This window comes from Saccostrea echinata, unplaced genomic scaffold, assembly GCF_033153115.1.
Source record: "Saccostrea echinata isolate AGI-Se365-2 ecotype Australia unplaced genomic scaffold, CSIRO_AGI_Sech_v1 ptg000003l, whole genome shotgun sequence".
NCBI classification, from domain to species: domain Eukaryota; kingdom Metazoa; phylum Mollusca; class Bivalvia; order Ostreida; family Ostreidae; genus Saccostrea; species Saccostrea echinata.
Window position 1 is genome coordinate 2,324,916 of NW_026889752.1, and position 21,968 is coordinate 2,346,883.

The 21,968-nt window shown below is 33.2% G+C and overlaps 2 protein-coding genes across 2 annotated transcripts; one reads left to right on the forward strand and one right to left on the reverse strand.

The window, feature by feature from the left end:
- Positions 1-3,381: 3,381 nt before the first annotated feature.
- Positions 3,382-4,929, reverse strand: LOC133178657 (cilia- and flagella-associated protein 58-like). The gene has a single exon (XM_061313380.1). The coding sequence runs from the start codon at positions 4,927-4,929 to the stop codon at positions 3,382-3,384; it is 1,548 nt and encodes a 515-aa protein (XP_061169364.1).
- A 3,059-nt stretch (positions 4,930-7,988) lies between these two features.
- On the forward strand, positions 7,989-21,968 carry LOC133178514 (uncharacterized). The gene is made up of 5 exons (XM_061313203.1): positions 7,989-8,042; positions 10,988-11,585; positions 11,752-12,018; positions 12,127-12,150; positions 18,492-21,968. The coding sequence occupies exons 2-5, from the start codon at positions 10,994-10,996 to the stop codon at positions 20,924-20,926; spliced, it is 3,318 nt and encodes a 1,105-aa protein (XP_061169187.1). The 5' UTR covers positions 7,989-8,042; positions 10,988-10,993; the 3' UTR covers positions 20,927-21,968.

Here is a 21,968-nt window from a genome sequence, read left to right on the forward strand (position 1 = left end):
GTGTAATTAATCCATGTTGTTTATGATATGTTTCTATCTGTGATATTTATCCTTTTTTAATTCAAGATGCAGAAATGAGAATTATGTTTTGTTTTTTTTTTAAATCAAAGATCCCATGTCTTTTATTTTGTTACCTTTAACTGTTTGATCATGTTTATTCAAATTTTCAATGCCAATGTTTTACGCTGAAAAGCTTTTCTGATCAAATTTTTCTGTTGTCCATTTATTAACATTTTCCACCTCTTTTCAAGAACCACTGTGTTGATTTAATTTCAACCAAACTTGATACAGAGTATCCATAGGCAAGATTCAGGTTTGTTGAAATGAAGGTAAATGCTTCTTTCTTAAAATGGAAATATAAAAGAATAGAACTAGGTTGGATTACATAAATATTTTATTCTCAGGAAGCACTTTGGCAGAAAATCATTATGTAGAGTCTAGGATAAGGATCATATGTACTTCTAATTATGGCCCTTATTAGCTGCTGGAATGGGGCCTTAGTTAAGAATGCAAAATTTTATAAAGAAATAAACAGGGCATAATTTTTCATAAAAAAGAATTTTTACATGTAGTAAAATTAATATAGAAAAATATTTGAATAATGTAGTTTCAAATTAATTTGAATCTTGGCCCTCATGTGTTAAAGAGAACAACCAAAAATCTTAAAAACTACATGCCACAATTTGGCTCAAATTCAAACAATATGTAAATATGCAAATGGCATGGATCCCAGTTTTGTGTTACGCTGAGGGTGTTAAAAAATCTCTGAACAAATGGAAATAGGTCAAAAGTCTACCTAGAGATACAAAATATAGTTAAATACAAATAAAACAAGATAGAGAGAGAGAGAGATTAGGAACGTCATGACAACAGTTAATCAAAATATAAATACAAGAGAAAGTGTGAGGAGAAATTTGACTTGGGTGATCTTTGTGAATTATTGGTCTTACTCTTTTTTTAACAAATTTAAGCCGTCCTATGAATTTTTTATATAATTAAATTTTTAAGTATAATTTATAAGTCTTTTATAGGGAATAAGTTTACAGAACTTAGAAAATGTGTTTCCATTAGTATATTTAAAGACAGTCATGTACTAAAGGGGCCTGGACACAGATTTAAAGTTAATGTTTTCTCAATTTTTCTGTATAATATCATGTTTTATATGTTGCTATAGCATTTCACATGGAAATATAATTAAAGCCTGTTCAGAAACTTCTTTTATCTGGAAATTATTGAAACTACGAATTTCGGGACCTGTTTGATTGACACATCCTTGCACTTTCACAAAGTAAACTTTATCCATAAGGAGGGATTCTTCGCATATTTATTGTATTTAAAAGTTAATGAAATTTTCACAGATTCAAGAAGACAATATCACTAAGTAATGGTATCAATTAGATTAAATTTGACTGCTTTATTTTAGAAGCAAGTTCAGGTTAAGGTCACTGTATCTTTTTCCTTGACATTAAGAATAAAAAAATACTGTTACCATTCATCTGATGCCTACTTCTATTTCAAAAGACTAAATATTTTTCTGCTTGCATAAAAAGATCTCACCATACAGGGTCTATCAGGTGATATTACCAAATTAAAATAACTAAAAAAGATATTGGCTAACCCGAATTTCCTCTATTTTTCTTATTTTTTATGGAATGTTAGTTATTTTTGTATGCTTCATATATTTAAAAATTTTTTGTTTTCACATATGGTGAAGTAATCATATAAAGATACAAAGTGATACAAACATAAAAAAGTTTTGACCGTCTAGTAAGAGAGAAAAACACTTTTTACTGACTTTTTTTGCTAAAATCTGTTCTTAGATTGGAAGCTCTCAGAAGCTAGCAAGATTGTAGTTTTTTTTCTAGAAAATCACATTTATATAATATATTTTAAAACTTTTAGTCCATAGTTATTAATTTCAATCATTTCAGAAAATTTCTTGTAGTTAAGGATTGTTAAAATTTTAACTAAATTCATTGTTCTTAGTAATTTTATGAAGCAGAAAATGAGATATTTTCATATGCCGCACTTCCGCCGAAAATATAGTCCCTGCTAGATTTCAAACTATGTTTACCATTTCTATTCAAAGTTGTACAATTATGACAAGGAAAGAAAATTATGATCTTTTTATTCCCTTACATCTAAATATATAAGACAAATAAGCAAATATACTTTGAATATTTCATGACGTCAGAAACCAGACAAGAATCCCTCCTTAAGTTAATACTTAGGAAAAGTAGAAAATTTGTTGTGTATTAATGAAAAATATTAAAACTTTAATCAGAGTAGAAATGTGAGAAAGCAGAACCAACTCACCAGTATTGTCAGTGATGTGTGCAGAGTTTAACAAATTGAACATACCTGGAGAAACATTAAAAATAATAGAGCTCGTGTCCTGTTTACAAAAACAGATGTTTGACATGATGTAAAGAAGAATATCGTTATCATTAAATTCTAAGAATATTCATATAAGTTCAATTCCTTTAACTGGTTTTATTTTATGTATATAACAGAAATTTAAAATGTAAACAATGCGACTGTGTCCAGGCCCCTTTAATATTATCAGAGTTTTTCAAATTGAAAATCATAATCATTCTGAATTGAAGAAAAAAGAAATAACATTCAGTGGCACAGCATACACATTTGAAAAAAAAAATAATGAAAATTTCTTTGATGTATGGTGGCATAGTTCTGCCCCCTACATGCAAGATGAATTATGTTAACATGCAGCATAATTATGTCGACATGCGACTTATTTATGTCAACATGCGACTTATTTATTTCAACATGTTATACATATATAATTATGTAGACATGGGACTTATTTATGTCATCATGCAAGATAATTATGTAGACATGCAACTTATGTCAGAATGCAAGATAATTATGTTAACATGCGAGGTAATTATGTAAACATGTGTTAGGAATGTAGCTAAAGTAAAACACCTCTGTATCGTATAGTGGTTTATTGAAACTCTAAAACTGTTATCTTCATAACGTCGTAGTAACCTCTATGACGTCACATCTTTATGACGTCATAGTTCAGTAAAAGTCATTTACACAATCATGATAAATCAAGGTAAATAAGAAAGTTACATGTACTAATGTCCATATTTCACAACATTCTCCGGCCCCCAAAAGTGTCCATATTTCACAATATTCTCCGGCCCACAAAAGTACGAATTGAGAAAGTCATTGGACAGAGAAATAAAAGGCGGTTTTTAAATGAAAATGCAAAATGTGCATTACAAAAGTTATTCACAATGTGACATGAGAAATATCACGATTTCACTTGGTTCAAGCTTGGATTCACTCTGTCTTTGGGTTTGGTATCATCATGTACTTGAACAAAGTCTCCAAGAAATGTTGGATAACTTGATGTTATGTACTGAAAGCTTTGTTTGCTGTTAAATGGTTCAACTCAGATCTGAAGTTCTCTTTGTCTTTATCTGCATATGCATTGTGATGCTCGAAGTACTCCTTGATAAACGCATTCTCTTTGGCTTGAATTTCCTGCTTAAGCTGATCAATCTGTTGATCCATAATGTTCACCTTCCTCTTCATATCTGTGATCTCTGCATCCTGAGACTCGATGATGTTTTTTCTGTAAGTGTTTTTTTCATCTTTGAAAGCTTCGTATAGATTCTGTTGTTGCCTGATTTTGGTGTCATTCTCAGAAATCTTCTTCTTGTAGTCAAGAATCTGCATGCCATGAACTTTGTTATCTTTCATGTAATTCTGAGTTAGATTGTTGGCCTCATTAATGTAGTGGTCTCGCTCCCTTCTCAGCTGGTAGATGATATTCATCTTCTCCTGGGTCTCCTCTCTGTAATTCTGAATGTTTTGCTTCAGGTTTTTCTTATCAACTTCAGCTAGCTTCTTTGCTGCCTCCAACTCTCTCTTCAAACCAGTAATTTGATCCGTAAAAGTTTCTCTCTGCTGTTCTACATCCGAATGATTTTTGTCTCTTGGTTGCTGATGTTTCCTCTGAAGTGTCTCTCTCGATATGTTGAGCCCTTGTATCTCCTGTTTGAGCTTGTTAACTTCAACTTCTTTTTTCTTTAACTCTGTTACTTGAGCTTGGTTCTCAACAGTCAACTGATTTGTAGCAATTAACTGTGCATCAAATTTGGTCTGAAGCTTTGCAAGTCGAGTTTGTAAAAACTTAACATCCCTCATAGTTTTCTCATTCACAATCTTCTGTTCTTTTATCTGCTGTTCCAATTTCGTGATGTCACTTTTATAGTTCTGTAGGTGTCCCTGTAGTTTCTTGATTTCTCTAGTCTTTGCATCCAATTCAGCCTTTGCTTGTAATGTAGGGGTATTCACCTTTTTGTTTTTGACTACGTCATGAGCAGTGCACAAACTTGTATGATGACGTCTTTTACAAATTTTACAATTAGATTTAGACTGGCAATCTGCAACACGATGTCTGCCTAAGCAGTTAAAGCACAGTTTGTCTCGTTTGAGAATTTTCACACGGTCGTTTTGTTTTCTGTATCTTTCACAGTCATTTGAATGATGTGACTCCTTGCAAAGTGCACAGCAAACTTGATGTTTCTGATGACTGTAATTCTGTTGTACTTTCTCATCACTGGATTTTGAGTGTATGTAGAAAATAGCTGTAGCACTTTCTTCTGCTGTGTCCATATGTGTTCCAGCTTCTAAAATGTCAAGTTCCCTGTAAAGACTATTCCTTAAGTCACCTAGCAACCAATCAGTAGAGCCATGTTCACGTTCACGTGCCAAATTTTTGCGCAATTCACTTGGTAATTTGTTGAGAATAATAGGTACAAGAAGTGAACCATATGTATCCTGAGCTTGACCGAAGGATTCTAGTCCCCTGACATATGTCTCCACTTGATCATGAAAATGACGCAGGCTTGTGAGATTATTCTTCGGAACAGGTAGGTCTAAAAGTGCTTGCATGTAGGATTGCACTATCTTGTGTTTTTTTCCAAACCTTTCATGTAGGAGCTCAATCGCTCTGTTGTAATTTGCATGGGTAAGTGCAAATCCTGCAATGGTGTTCGATGCTCTCCTTCTACTAAAGACTTTAAGTAATTAAACTTTTGTACTTCAGTTAACGTGTTGTTGCTATGAATAGCTGAATCGAATGAATTCCAAAATGACTGCCATTCTAATACACTTCCCTCAAAAATAGGCAAGTTGAGTTTTGGTAGTTTATGAAAGTTACTACTGCTACTCGAATTGGAATTAGAATGAAAGTTTGTGAAGGACTGATGGCCTCTGGAATTTTCACTGAAACTATGTGATGATTGACCATTCTCTCTGATTTGTGAATTCTCATTGTGATCTGAGTAACTGTTGGCAGTTGGATTTAAATTTGATCTTTCTACTAACAGATGTTTCTTAAATTTCCGCAAATTAGAATTTAGATTAAAATTGTACTCATCTGTATCAAGTATTTCTTTCTCAATTTCCTCCTCTGCTGTTTCTGTTCAAATTTTTTCATCAAGATCTTTGAGAACTTCTTGCTTCTCTGTCAGTGTCTCCAAAATTGTTTCCATATCCTCAGTATTTTCTTCAGAGCCATATTCTTCTAGTCTTTTTAAAAGTCTGGTTACTGCACTTCTTTGTCCTGCTCGGACTGCCTTGAGTTTAGAAATCGTAACTCCTCTTTTGTCACGGCACCAATGTTAGGAATGTAGCTAAAGTAAAACACTCCTGTATCGTATAGTGGTTTATTGAAACTCTAAAACTGTTATCTCCATAACGTCGTAGTAACCTCTATGACATCACATCTTTATGACGTCATAGTTCAGCTGCATATTCATGTTTCATGTTACATAAATAAGTCGTATGTTGATTGATTGATTGTATGTAGTTTAACGTCCCTCTCGAGAGTTTTTCACTCCTACGGAGACGCCACCACCCGCCGGTGGAGAGCTGCAAATTTTGTCCTATACTCGACACTTACGGTCATTGAGCAGTGAGGGATCTTTTTCGTGCCAGCACCTACTGCGACACATCCGAAGGACCGGTCTCCCCGTCTCACAGTGGGATTCGAACCCGCGACGTAAGGATCAACTCCTTACTTCGCGACTCTAGAACAGACGCTCTAACCACTGCGCCACGCGGGCGACAAGTCGTATGTTGGCATAAAATCTTGCATGTTAATTAATATAAATTTATATCTTGCATGTTAACATAAAAGTCGCATGCCAACATAATTCTGTTGCATCTTGTTTGTATGAATTCGTATACTGGCGTTAGTGAGTTTACTAACAATAAAATTAGATTCTCAAAAAAAAAAGTTGGCAACTTGCATGTTCACATAATTATTATGTATGTAGACATAAGTATTTACATTTCCAAATGTTTTCTATTATATAACATTATTGAAAGCAACGCGTATCTATATCCGTCTAAACTCGGGTTCCTCGCGTCATAAACGTTCGACGTAAATTCTCTGTGACGTCAAAAATTACCCTCAGTCATTATCTATGGGTATCATTCTTCTTCTTTTCACCGACGTGGAGAAGGAACGTTTTGGAAGACGTAGGGGTTGAGGTTTATATTTTGAAATAGCAAAGGACTGATAACATTTAAAAAAAATGAATGAATAAATAAACTGACGAATAACTTTCACACTTGATAGTTAGGCTCACATTGTCGGAAAAATTATTATACTCTCAGTTGCACAGCAGTCATAGAGTAAATTTTATGCAAAGGCAGGGGATATGAGATTTGGGACCACCTTGAGGCTCCGAGCATAGAACATTAGAAAAACTCTAATTTGGAATTAGGGAGTGAAACCTCCGGAATCTTTTTAACTATAGCTTTCTTTAAGAAAGAATTCAAAACGATGTATATATAAATTCTTAAAATTTTATCAGTGTATTTGATCAGAGACCTATATACTATATTTTAGTATATAGGTCCCTGATTTGATAAAGATTTTGCATTTAAATCACAACTATGATTCAATTTCTAATTTCAAGGGACAACCATGAACACAGTTGATTTATTTAAAAAATAAGTAATGTTATGCTAAAAATAATTCTATATCTTCCTATGACATGGACCTTCCTATAAAATTATTTTGCTTGCACAGTTACCTTAGTTTTCGAAACACAAAAATTACATGGTTTTCTCAAAACTTAATACATTGATATAAATTGATGATCGAGAGCAATCCTTTATGGTGTCATAATTTTTTGACCTTTTGTAAGTCACTGAACGTAATGTTTCCCCATTTTGTTGCAGCCCATTTTATTAAATTTTATAGAGGATTACTTTCTACAACTCCATAAACAAATTTCATTGAGAGCATGTCTACCTTACCAATCTCATGAATGTACATACATTTTTGCCACATCTGAGAGAATGAATACGAAACACAGAGACTTCACTAAGATGTCAGATAAATAGCATGAATCAACACTGCACACCTTGCCACAAAAGGCAATAATTGTACTAAAGGTTTTTATGAAAATAAAATAAAAAATACTTTTATCATGTTTTACTACCGGGGTATTAACACAGAAAGGAAATTAAGGTACATTTCTTTACATGTTGTAAAACAAATGCACCTAGTCGCCTGCGTGGCGCAGTGGTTAGAACGTTTGCACTAGAGTCGCAGAGTTATGAGTTGATCCTTACGTCAGGAGTTCTAATACCACTGTGGGACGGGGAGACAGGTCCTTCGGACGAGACCGTAAAAACCCAGGTCCCGTGTCGCAGTAGGTGCTGGCACGAAAAAGATCCTTCACTGCTCAATGGCTCTGAGTGCCTAGTATAGGACTAAATTCGCAGCCATCTATCCGCAAGTGGTGGAAACTCCAGTGAAAAATTCTCGAGAGGGACATTAAACAACAAACAAACAAACAAACAAACAAACAAAACAAAAGTATCTTGGGCGGGGATATTCATGTCTTATGGACATATTTCTATTTTATAAATCTATGTCTCCCATTATGTTCCGTAGAAAATGTCCTTGAACTAACAACACAAAGGGTCTGCCATGTTTTCGAAGTTGGGAACAAAATGAAAAGTAGAAAGATAGCCTTATAGAAAAGGTGGGTAAAAGGATGATAGGCAATGATTAAAAATGAGTTACGTCTAATCGGTAGAATAATTAATGAAATGCTCACAAATATGAGACGATAATTGAAGTTGATATGACGGAAGTCGATCGATCTAATCAAGAAAAAATGTTTTCGGAAATTGATCGATCTACTTAACAACAAATGTATGTTTTAATTTGTGTTATCTATTAGGATTCGCATTGTTTTTCACTGACAATATTTACAACATGCAATCACATGCATTAATGGTGGTTCACAATGGGTGTTGGGCTTTTGAACGTATTGCTAAAGATAAAGGATTTTCACGGTATTTGCACATCGTATAGAATTTTCAACACACAATACCCATTTAAATGACGTACTTGAATTAATTAAAAAAAAAAATCTTAAAGCCTTTAAATCTGTAGAAGGTGAATTAGCATTCTTCAAAATCTTTACCAGTAGTACAAATATTACTAAGCGTAGTAATTGATATTGATCATTTTATTACGTTTGCATAATGATTCCAGGTTTTTCTGCCTAACCTTGCAATTTTATTGAAAAAAATTCACCGTTCTAGCAAAACGTCAAGCAGATATTCACACAAGACCAGTCCTCTATTTCAATAAATCTGCGTAATATTTTAGTTCTTACAGTCAGTTTGGATTATACAATGCCAATTAATTAAACTATGTTCAATTAAAATTTCGTGATTAAATTATACCAAAAATCATACCAAAGCATTAAGTGAGGGACTATTTTTTGTGGTTGCAGATTTTTTTTTTTGAGAAGAAAATGGTCAATTTTTCTCTTTCGAAGTACATGTATTTTCAATACTGTTATGTTTGCATTTCTATTTTTCCATGCAGGCTGAACAGATAGTTATTTTGTGCAATAAAATGTTTTATGATGATGCCATATTATTTACTAAATGATTTAGTCTAAAGTTTATCATCACATTGTGAAAAATATAGCACATATATTGTGAAAGTCTTGAGAAAATAGCTCCAAATAAAGCTTAAAATTTACTTTATTTTAATAATATCTAAGAATTTACGTCATAGGCCTACGCTTTCAATTTCCTTTTCTGTATGCATATTAATAAGATAATTGTATCATCAAGCTTAAATGTAGTGAAAGTTTAGAAGATTAAAATGTTTTTATTTTGCCTCTTAAATTTTTAATACCAGAAAAATGACATTTTTGAGTGCAGAAAGGTCAGATAATGGACTATGCAAAGTAAAGTTGAAAATTTTCATTGTCACAAATTTTAATGTGTCTATTCAAGATAAAAGAAGATTGTTTTTGGTCCCATAATCTATTTGGATAAAAAAAAATATTGGAGGAAAAACATCTAAAAATTGAAATTTGTCTTAGAAGTAATAACAGTGCAAAAAGGTCTTATCAAATACTCCGTATCGCATTGTTCCCTCCTTATTTGTTTTGATTTATAATTAAACTATGTGTGTAAATTCTAAACATATACGGAACAATAAAGTTCTTAATACTTTTGATAACAGGGTCCACCCTCCTTAATATTTGAAAAGCTAGATATTTATATCAGAACAGTTGCGAATCGTGTTTGATATAACTTGTGATCTGTTTGCGATAATCTTGAGATTTATGTGCAAAAAGTTGATACTGTAAAATCACGTAGGGTATTTCCGTGGGGTCAAATTTTCCAGGTTTGAGGGGAGAAAATATGGGTTCGTGGGTATTTGATTTTGTGGATGAAGAATGTAATGTTACTATGTTTTACCACATTTCGTGGTAGACATGAATTTGTGGGTCTCTTAAGGTACGTATTCATATAAAATGTAACACAATTTATATCCATAGCTTATTTTAGTTTTTTTTTTTTTTTTTTTTTTTTTTTTTTTTTTTTTTTTTTTTTTTCAGAAACATCTTTTCCTTGAAATTAAAATCTACCCTGCAATTCAAACTTAGTAGATAAGTAGAAGTAATTTAATTCGGATTGATACCGTGATTTCTTGTAATTTGAAAATGTTTGGCTTTTGTTTATTTTTCTGTTGTGCTATTTATAATAATGCAGACGATTGGCGTGCCTAGCTATTATAAAGCCAGGAGTCTTTAAAATATTAACACCTTTTACAAGCATTTATTTGTTATATTTTGATGACAAAGCAGTTAACGCTTAAAAAACACGAAACATTTTATGCAAAAACTGTTCTAACCCAGGTTATACATTTATAACTTGGGTAATTATAAGATCTAATTCTTATTATTTGATTTTCTATCATTCAGTATAAAGAATAAAACGATTACCCTTAAAATGTCTTCAAATTTTACAAACTTTATTTGTAATGTCAATTATTTAGCACAGCTTAATATATATGAACAATTTCTCTATCCTATCAAATACACCAATAATTCTTACAGTATTGCTTACAATAGTAAATGTTCGCCTACCATATAGCATTTTTCTATTTTTAATCTTTGTATTAAAAGTAATTAACATATCATTTTCAAGAAAGACCGGATAAAGAGAGCGATAAAAGAGTTTTATAAATTATCGGGTCTTTTTAAATTTCTATTAATTGATTGTATGTTGTTTTACGTCCCATTCGAGAATTTTTCACTCATAGAGAGACATCACCATATACCGATGAAGAGCTTCAAATTTTGACCTTTACTCGGCACTCAGGGCTATTGAGCAGTGAGGGGTCTTTATCGTGCCAACAACAGCCATGATACAGGGCCTCGGTTTTTAAGATGTCATCCGAAGGACCCGCAACTTTCACTGCAAAGTGTCGAGCGCATGGCGAAGAAACAGTTGCTACCCATTTTTTATCGACTTAGGTCAGTCGCCGCCGAGATTCGAACTCGATCACGACCTCCCGATCACGGAGCGAGCGCTCTGCCAACTGAGCTACCGTGAACGGGTTTTTTTTTTTTATTTTTTATTTCTAAGATGAACATATTGCTTAATATTTCAGAACACAATGTATGCATCAACAGAAGAAACAACTTATGCAAATCGAGCAGCTCGTTTGATATGTGGACCGTGCAAAGGTCAAATGAGGGATTTGCTAGAACATTACGTACCAAGCAAATCTTTTCATTACGTACTTAAACACAATTATAAAAACCTACCAAAATTGACATTTTCTCAGCGAAATCTTATTTCCCCAAAATCCGGTTCCTACAATGGAAATTATGAGGATTTTGACTTATCATTACTCTATGTCTTGTTGCGAAGCATATGTGGTCTAAGTGAACCAACCAACGGTTGGGACGACAAACCAGATGACAGTGACAGGTCCATATCTGCAAACATAGCGAGAATAAGAGAAGCCAGAAACACGATTGCTCACTTACCGAACTACTCTATGAATAGAAAAGATTTTCAAGCATTGTGGACAATGGTAAAAATGTCTATCATTGATATTGATACATATTTAAGTAACAGCAAATTTTATGAAAAGGAGGCTGAGTTTTTAGAAACAGAAACAATGGATCCGGAACGGGACAAGAAATACCAAGATGATTTACGTTTACTTGCAAAACAGGAAGAGGATTTGAAAACTCAGATAAGTAATAACTTACTTAAAACTTTATACATACAAAATGTTCAGATGTTAAATCGTTTCATTTAATTATTTGGATTAATGCATGATTTGGCATGCACCTTTGTTGCGTTTATTTTACGTATGAAAGGTAAAAATATTTCATTTTGGTAAAAAAAATTCTCCCTATCTAGAACACACGAATGAACGTATTGATAAGCAAGAAGATGCTCTGCAGCTTTTTTCTAAGGATCTGGAACGTCTAAAGAAGATAGTGAAAAAACAAAACGAGGTTGCAGAAAGCCAAAAAACCAATATTTTGCCACACAGTGAAGCATCTTATCTGCTTGAAGATTCCATAGAATGTACAAATCAAGCTCAACGCCTATTAGAAAAAGCAGAGGCAAAACTAGCAGACGCAGCTAGATTAATAAAAGATGCCCAGCTAAGAGCACACATTGGTACATGTTAATTCTATTTTGGAAACACACTTCAACAGTAATGCTTTGCTATTTATCATTATTGGTCATATCATGTACACCTCATGTAATATTTTTCTTCTTTTGTAGAAAAAGAGGTGTTTATGTTGACAGGTAAATATGAAAAGAAGTATTTCGAGGAAAATGATTACTTACAATTAGTTATTGTTTATGTCCAAAATTTGGAGAATTCAGCTAACGAATTATTATTATAGAAAAATATTTTGTATAATAAGGGTGTAGTTTCCTTTTCTATTATGCAATGTGTTGAATATGAAAGATGCACCTAAGAGGGAACTTTTTCTCTATGTGAACAAGTAATTCATGAGAAGTACATGCATTGGTTGACTTCCAGTAGTCCAAACTATATCTTTCTGGAGGAAAATGCACAATTATATTTAAATTGTAATTACGTCCATTATGGATTCATTTCATTATCAATACATTAAAGGTTCTTCATAACATCATTTACAAAGCATGCATGTCCTCAAAACATGACTTAATGATGGTACTAAGAATATTTCTTCAGAATGTAGTTTCAGGGGTTAGAATGGGTTTTCATATATAATCTCCCATGCAATGTTAAACATTAAAAAATCCTAGAAAAACAAATAAGAATATTTTTATCATAATGATAGTATAGCATTTAATCAATTTGTAAGCAAATTTTTGAAGCATTATTTTATACATCACGGTCCATAAGGTAGGTTATTGCTTCAAAAGGAGTTCAATATTATTTTTTATGATGACTAAATTTTACCGAATAATCCCACTACTTCCCACTGTCTAGTTTAAAGAAGCAAATTGTTGCCAAGCCAAACATGTTGTTAAAAATTATAATAAAAATGTAATATGGAAAAGATGTCAATTTCCCAACATTATCTTTTGTCGGGTCACCACTGTCACTTTAGTTAAACGACAAATTAGAATCACCATGCACGTCATGTCGTGACAAAATAGGCTGTTTTTTTTTCTTATACAGATATATATCTCATATCTAAAAATACTACCATCTGAATGCTGAAGGACAGTGCTTTATTATGTAAATATAAGACTAGGAATATTAAGGTTGCATATAGACCCCCCCCTCCCACCCCCCACCCCCCACCCCCCAAAAAAAATGAAATTGAGGTTAAAAATTAAAATGCACCTTTTAGGCTGCTTAAAATTGTTTTTGGACAATTATTAGGTCAAATGATAGTTGTTTTATAAGCTCATCCTAGCTGAAAGCACAAGTGAGTGTTTTTCTAATTACAATTTGTCCGACGTCCGTCTTTCCGTCTGTCTGTAAATTTTCCTCATTTTCAATTCTCAGGAACCACTGGTCAATCTCAACCAAATCTTCCCACAAACCAATGTTGGGTAAATATGATTCAAGTTGGTCAACTGAAGGGTCACGCCTGCTTTTAAGGAATTGATTGATTGATGGTTGTTTTACGTCCCATTCGAGAATTTTTCACTCAGAGAGAGACGTCACCATATACAGGTGAAGTGCTTCAAATTTTGACCTCTACTTGGCACTCAGAGCCATTGAGCAGTGAGGGATCTTTATCGTGCCAACGTCTGCCGGTTTTTAAGGTGTCATCCGAAGGACCCGCAACTTTCACTTCAAAGTGCAGGGCGCATGGCGAAGGAACAGTTGCTACCCATTTTTTATAGACTTAGGTCAGTCGCGGTCGAGATTCGAACTCACGACCTCCCGATCACGGAGCGAGCGCTCTACCGCCTCAGCTACCGTGAACGGTCGCTTTTAAGGAGATAATTCAGAGAAAATATGATGTCATCCTTTAAAAATCTTTTTCTGAAGAACCACTCGGTCAGGAACGATGAAACATCTGAAAGCTTCATTACATTTGTAGATTCAAGTTTGCTAGGCGGGGCCACAATTGGGAATAAAACTTTTACATAGAAATATAGAGGGGAAAATAGATAAAAATGTTCTCCAGAGCAACAAAAGTCCTGATTGTACTAAGGTACAGTGTACTCAAATTTGTTCAAATCCTGACCCCCGGGGTCAGGGTGGGACCGCAATTTGAGATGACATGAATATGTAGAAAAAATATTTAAAAATCCTCTTATGAAGAACAGCAAAGCAAAAATTAGTCATATTTACCAGGAAGCATCCTCAGGGAGTGTAAATAAATTTTTGTTAATAGCATGACCCTTGGGTGAAGGGATGGACCAGAATAGGCGATCAAAGTTTTACATAGGAATAAATATGAAGAAAACAAAAATTAAAAACCTTCTTGTCTAGAAGTAGAAAGCAATGAAAAGTTCTGAAAGCATCCTCAGATAGTGTAGATTCAAGTTTGTTCAAATCGTGGTCTATATGGGTAAATTGACGTCATTTTATATATGTACGACGTAATGACTCCGAAATTAACGTTTAGAATACCATGTGTTTCGTATAGTACCAACCAGATACAACCTAACACTAGAGCAAATTCTAAAAGTAAACCCTGGGTTTAATCTGCGTTCGCTCGGGATCCGCTATTTAAAAAAAATGTTGCAGTCTGGGTTCGCTGTACGTTCGGGTCAGGAGCGAACTATTTTTGTGTTTTCTTTTTTATTTACGTAAACATTTTTTTTATCTCTTCTGAGTCAAAGGCTCAAAGAGCTAATGCTATAGCCATTTGTGCGGTGTGCATAAACTTTTAAGAATATGGGCCATAACTCAAGAACCCCTTCGCCATTTATTGTCAAATTTGTCACAGGGTATCCTTGGCCCAAGGGTTCCCGTTTATACTAAAACTAGGATTGCGACCCTTAAACAACGGGAGATAATTAGGAAAATAGAAACAAAAGTACTGGTTGCTAAAAAATCTTCTCAAGAACCACTCGGCAGATTATCACCAAACTTACACAAAAGGATGAGGATATGTTGTAGATTAAAATTTGCACAGGGATTTACCCTGGGGAAAAGGGCGTGATCTCAAGGTCACTTCAAAGTTGACCAGAAATTACATATTATTAAAATGTTGATTTTTTGCTTACTATAAGGACTAGGATCATCAAATCTTGTCTGTTGATGCATCTAAGGACCTCATATCATTTTGACTCAAAAGTAGGTCAAGGTGACATACTTTTTAAATTTTATGGCTTTATTTAAATATATCTGGTACTTATTCGCTTAGAACCATCAAACTTTGGCAGTTGATGCATCTTGGGTCCTCAAAGTATGTCATTTGAAAAGTATGTCACTGTGACCTACTTTTGAAATTTTATGGTTATAATTTTAAAAATATTTTAGGTATTAATTGGTTTAGAAACATCAAACTTAGTTGATGCATCTTGGGTCCTCAAAGAATGACAAGTGATAAGTAGGTCACCATAACCAACTCTCAGGTACTAATTGGCTTAGAATCATCTTGGGTTCTCAGAGTGTTTCATCTAAAATGTAGGTCATGATGACCTACCTTTGGAATTTAAAGGGTTTATCTAAATATACAGGATACGTAGAGGCTTTAAATAGAAGTGATAGGTTGTACAGTTTATCAGAAGAGCGATTCAAGCCCCTTGGGCCTCTTGTTTTTAACTCCGTGGTCATCTTACATCTATATCTGTTCTATTTAGTTTTCATATCACTGTTATGTTAAACTGCATTGTTTAACAGGTACATTTACATTTATTTTTTTTCAATTAATGTTGAATCTCAATAATTAAAAAAAACAATGAACAGTAGCCTAAATGACGAGAAAGAGAAATAGTTTGATTTTTTGTTCAGTACAGTTTATCTTAGTTACTTCAATTTTTAACCGAATTGGAAGTGCATTTTTTATGTAATACGTAGATATTGATTTGCATATACCTTGCGTGTCATGTTTTGTTTCTAATAATTTCGCATACTCTCAAAAAGGGGGTAAAAATTCCCTGTCTCTACTCACTTACAATTAATTATTTTCATTTACTCATCATGATTTCAATATTTCAATTGCAAACAGACATATCCAGAAATGATGATTTTTGAAATGCCCGAAAAAAATATCAATTATAATAATTTTGTATATAAGCGGATTTTGTACATAATGATTGTTCATAAGCATGCCTCCAACCCCTTTCAAAAAGAACAAAAATGTTTAAGTAAATACAACAGCAAGAAATATAATTACTCCTTTATTAGCGGCATGAGGTCAAACAGAATTTCATTTTTAAATAATTTTGAATTAAGCAGTATCTATGAAAAGTATAAAAATAATGAATTTAAAATTAAATTTAAATTTAAGATGACTTAAGTAACAGAAATTTGGATTTTTGACAAAAAATGTTGTAAATTAAGGGTAAGTGCAGACTATCTTCTAAAATATAAACTCTGGTGAGGCTTTGAAAGTGGTTTGACTACTTCTATAAATTATGTAATTCACCTTTAATCAAAGTGCTGGTTTCATAATTTATTCTGTTCATGTTATTACGTCCTCAAAAATCTTTTTAGGGATGATGAAAATATACCAGTTTATCAAAGTATTCAGTGGAATTATACATAGTAATCCATATTTTATACCCCACCCCATCCCGCTCTCCAAGTCTTATCTATAAAAACATATTTTCTGTACCTGTAATTTTTTTGTTCGTGGCGCCACTGTGTAGATATTTCTATCTGGACCCTTCAATTCAACGTTCTAAATCGGCGTTTCAAGTTTGTATATTCAAACAAACCAGAAAACTTAAGGGGTTGGTGGGGTGGGGGAAGGGGGGAGTAATGGAAGGTTCAAATGTAAGGGGATTTATACTTAGGTACAACACTCTGACCATGGTAAGGGATACACAACATGGAACCTTTGCACCCCAAAATAACTCCTCAACAGGTCTATGATTTTCAATACGTAATGGACTCTGGTTATCTTTCAAAAAGTAAATAAGTTTATGATATAAAGGCAATATAGAATTTTTTAAAAAAAATGTCAAAACGTAACAATTTCAATATACAAATGTCATTGAAAAAATATGGGTTCGCTCTGGGTTCAACCAGGGTGCACTTAAGGTGCCCTCTGGGTTCGCTTGGGGTCAGCTCTGGTCGGTACTGTACATTGGAAAATATTGAGAAAACTAGAATAGGGCTATCATGGGCTTTTTCGAAAAGACTCTTCAAAGAAAAATTGGAAAGAGACAGAATTAGACGGGAAGAATGATACTGTCAATCAGCAATTCCATATTCCACTTGGTTGGATAATAATCTTGGTTTATAAACGGTTATGTTAATGTACACATTCATAGAAGATTTTATTTATAGATGGACTATTGGTCTATTATATAGCTCTCAACTTTAATAAAATAAAACTTACAGGGGCATAAGTGAAATGTATCATTGCTGTTTTCTTCAAATGTATCTTGGTTCATAGGTCTCTCACCGTATATAAATGAAACGTACAGAACTTTTCTCACGACATGTTTTCTGTGCACTGTTTCATATCATTTCAGCTTTGGCGATCCTATTGCTTTTGACATCTGCATTTCATTGTCAAGAACAATGTTATTTTCCATGAGTTAAATTTTGCAAATTAACATAAAGAGTTACAGTTCAGCTAAAACTACAAGGTCGCAATTTTATATTTTATGAAAAAATACTGGACACCCTTTCCAAAAACTCTTCTGAGCTTAATCATTCTAATAAATTGGAAAAAAAAACACCTGACGAATTAAGGACAGCAAATTCTGAAAACATTCTCCTGTTATGACTTACTTGTCATTTTCGCATGGCAATGACTTTCTCACCACATATTTAGCGCAATTTTGATAATAATATGCCATGTTTGAGACACTCCTAAACTATAGGAGCTCCTGATTATAATTTCATATGATAGACTGTAGTTTATGTAAACTTTCTCCCGACTGTCATTTGTGTCTGTTCGCGTGCTTCCAAATTTTGAACAAAAGCTGGCTTTCAAAATTTAATTCATTAAAAGTTTGTATCTTGTTATATCATTTGTATGTCTTAAGACAAATCATACAGGGGTCTTGAAGTCATTTTTGGATTCTTACGCAAAAATAAATAAATAAATAAATAAATAAATAAATAAATAAATAAATAAATAAATAAATAAATAAACAAATTAAAAAAAAGGAAAGTGGTGTCACGCTATCTGTTGTTTTGAAATAATCTTACATTGATATCAGGTTAATTTACATCCGTTACACGGTTTATATTTTATCAAACAATTCCCAGAACTTTTGAAATACCCCTCATATTATGACGCTTGCTCAAATAATGCAATTGTGAAGAAGGCTTATTTTTTGGATACTTAATATTCACAATACTATTTGGAGAACGCAAAATCTTTTGAGGGTACATTGATAGAGTATGTAACAAATGACATAAAAAAGCATACTTTCTTCTTTAAAATAGTTTATAAAGCTACTCGTTGATTCAATCAATATGTCATTTTGTCCATAAGTTAAATAGAATAACATGCGTCATTAAATAAAACAAAAGTGAAGCATGATTGTTTATTCCTTTGCAGATAGAACCAGACATATTTTGAGAAGGCATTGCGAGTCACAGTCATATGCAGAACTTTGTTTTGTTCAGCAAACCATTCAACAGCTTGAAGAAAAAAAGATTTCCATTATCTCTGGAGAAATTGGTTCTGGTAAAACATGCACTGCATATCAGGTGATGTGCAAGTTAGAAAAATTAAAACGTGAATTATTTCGTATTCCTGTCATTGTTTCTTCTCCTCAAGAATGGGAAGCTGTTATTGTTACCAAATGTCGGTACGTTATTTTGCTGGATGATATTTTTGGCAGAGTTTGCATTAGTAAAAATTCTTATTACGAATGGAATGCCTTTCTGGACAAAATGTACTCGGATGTTGAAACAACTAACCAACACGTCATTCTCTGTATGCGGACAAACATACTTAATCAAGCTTTGGATATTTTTTCGAAGAAAAAAATGTTTAGATGTGCAGGGCATATTAAGCATGACATTTCAATTGAAGAAAAACGAAAAATTATAAGACAATTCTCTATTTCCTGTCTAGATGAATCAAATCACATACATGGTACCAAAAAGCTTATCGAATCTGAGATAGAGGAGATTATTGACACACAACTGTTTGACAATTATGGATTTCCATTACTTTGCTTTTTCTTTTTTGCAAATAAAACATTTTATTCCAGTAAAGCTGATTTCTTTAGAAATGCAAAGAATGCTCTTCGTATATTAATAGACAGGATGATGAATTCCGACAACATTCAAGAGAAACTGGCTTATTGTGTTCTTGTATATGTGTTGTTTAAAAAACAAATCAATCTTCAAAGCATACCAGAGAAAGAACTAGTCTGTATTTTGAACCTGATAGGAATATCATCAGAACACATTGTGGAAAATGATATGAGGAATGCCTTGATGATCTTTCTGCATGGAACATTTCTTTCATCAACCACTGAAGGAGACATATTCGAACTTTCACATGATGTAATAGGGGACGTTGTACTCGTTTCATTTGGAAAGTTGCGACCAGATATACTTATCAAATACTGCAGTCGAGAAACATTTCTAGAGTATATTGGACCCTTCGAATCATGCGAAAATGAAAGCGTTTTAACAATTACAAAAACTCACTACCAGTATTTGGTGAACAGAATGTTTCGTCGTGATGATTGTGACTGTGATGAAGGTGAACTTCTAAATGGGGCTCTGGATATTCTGTGGCATCCTGCTTGTGAAAATGAAAAATTTGTTGCGTATTTACTAGACCATGGAGTCTCGGAGCATATGCCAGCAATATTAAGGAAGGTCTGGAAATGTCTTGAAGATGGAAAGCACGAAAATGCAATGTTATTCCGAAATTTACTACAAAGATTTGGTCCAATACAAGACAGTAGGGTATGGACAAATTCATTATCTGGAATAACAACATCTCTGAAAAAAATCTTGGGTTTTGCGAATCCTAAACCCTCTATCAGTATTACGAAAGAAAACATTTCCTTGGCATTGAAAGGCTCCATTATTCGTGGACATGAGAAAAACACTCTGAGTATTTTGACATATATTAAAAAAGATACAAAACTCCACGATCTTCTTCATCTGAAAGTAGATGGAGTAAACATATTCCACCTGTGTATTGCATATGGTTGGGAAACTGTTGTAAATTTGATGTTCGAGATAAACCCTGAATTAGAAGGAAAAAGTACTTTAGATGGATACACAGCCGTTCATTTTGCTGCATATGGGGGTCGTACTGAACTTCTGAGAATGTTAGAAGAAAAGAATGCAAGCTTTATCAGAAAATCAAAGAACGAATACTCTGCTTTTCATTGCCTTTTGTTTGGATTAAGATACGGACAGCATATTGTGAGAGGACCAGCTTTTACCAAAAAAATTAAGCTGGATGTTAACCTCAAATTTCCAGGGGAGAAAAGCTACATGGAAGCATTAGACATCTTGGCGGAGAAAGGTTTGGACATATCAAAGGATGTACAGTTTGAGGTTGATCGGTATGGTCACAATATCATACACTACCTAATAATTCACAATTACAAGGAACTACTAGTGAAATGTCTCGGAGACAAAAAGTTAGATTTTTTCTTTTTTAAATCAAGCAATCTTTTATCCAATCCCCTAAACGTTGCTGTCTATTTGGGGCGAGCTGAAATAGCTGAAAAGCTATGGGAGGCTGGAGGAAGAGTAGATAGATCTCAAGAGATAAGTCCATTCGATCTCATATCTGAAGGAAGAAAGTTTCAGGATAAAACTGGAAGTAGAACTGGTGAATGGTATGATGAATTTGCAACATACGATACCCCAGAACAATTCGATAAAGATGAAGTTCTACAGACCCGTAGCATGCTTTCAATAATTGAGAATGTCCTGGTGACATATGGGAATAAAGACGATTTTGATACCATACAAATGTTCTTGGAGAGCCATGTATACAAAAAACCCATCTAACCAATTCAATCCAAAATAATAATAATAATAAGAAGAAGAAGAAGAAGAAGAAGAAAGACAGACAGACAAACAGATATACCAAAAAATTCCAATATTTTGAATTCTTTTGCTTGGTCTAAAATAATAGGTTAATAAGTGTTAAAAGGACTTAGACGTATGAACCTGAACTGTCCATGATATTTAAGACCACAGAAAACAGCAACAAAAATGATTGAGATAAAAAGTGTTTTCATAGTGACATGACATAATTTGTGCAATTAATCTAAATGAGACAATGCTGAAATATTATAGGATAGATTTCAGTAACTTAAATAGATCTTGATTCCCACGTATAGTACCTCATGGTAGAACTTTTAATGAATTTAAACATAAGCCATCAACTGATTGCTGACAGGGCGTTTTATATCTAATACCAAACCCTGCACGACTTTTTGCGCCCCTATGTGTTTGTGCCTTTGAGCCTAATTTTTCTCTAGACCTACATGTAGCTGTTTAGATATTCCACGTTTGTTTTCTTAGATTTAAATATGATCCATAGAAAAAAACTTTTGCACATTAGAGGTTCTTGTATAAGCCTTAAGGTCAATATTATCATTTTGAAATTTTAAATGAAACAAATATTTGTAGAATTTTTGAAAATAATATCTTGATAGTGAATCAAAACTTATAACATAAAAAAGGTTGAAGTAATTTTGTCTACTTTTCAGCTAACAATTTTGGATATCCAAAAAGTAGATGAGCAAATTGATCATACTTTTTCCATTTCATTCTTAAAGATGGTGAAACAAGTACATGTATCTTACTTCTAATTACGTGGACTACTAATAGAAAGTGTATATATAGTCACAGAAAAGTCTTCAAATTTTAGTTCCGGGTGACATTATGAGTTTTAACAGGTGCATATACAAATTTTTGTACTTAATTCTTTACTTTTTGCTTTACAACAATTAAGTACATTTTATGCCTTTTTGTATTAGGAACATTGCCGTTGGATAAACGAATTGCTTGAGTTACAATAGATAATAAATTTCTGATAAATTTC

Bases quoted from the DNA above. Each gene is read 5' to 3' on its own strand.
- LOC133178657 (XM_061313380.1), bottom strand. From the start codon at position 4,929: ATGCAAGCACTTTTAGACCTACCTGTTCCGAAGAATAATCTCACAAGC.
- LOC133178514 (XM_061313203.1), top strand. From the start codon at position 10,994: ATGTATGCATCAACAGAAGAAACAACTTATGCAAATCGAGCAGCTCGT. The intron at 11,586-11,751 runs GTAATAACTTAC...CTCCCTATCTAG, and splicing joins GGATTTGAAAACTCAGATAA to AACACACGAATGAACGTATT. The intron at 12,019-12,126 runs GTACATGTTAAT...CTTCTTTTGTAG, and splicing joins CCAGCTAAGAGCACACATTG to AAAAAGAGGTGTTTATGTTG.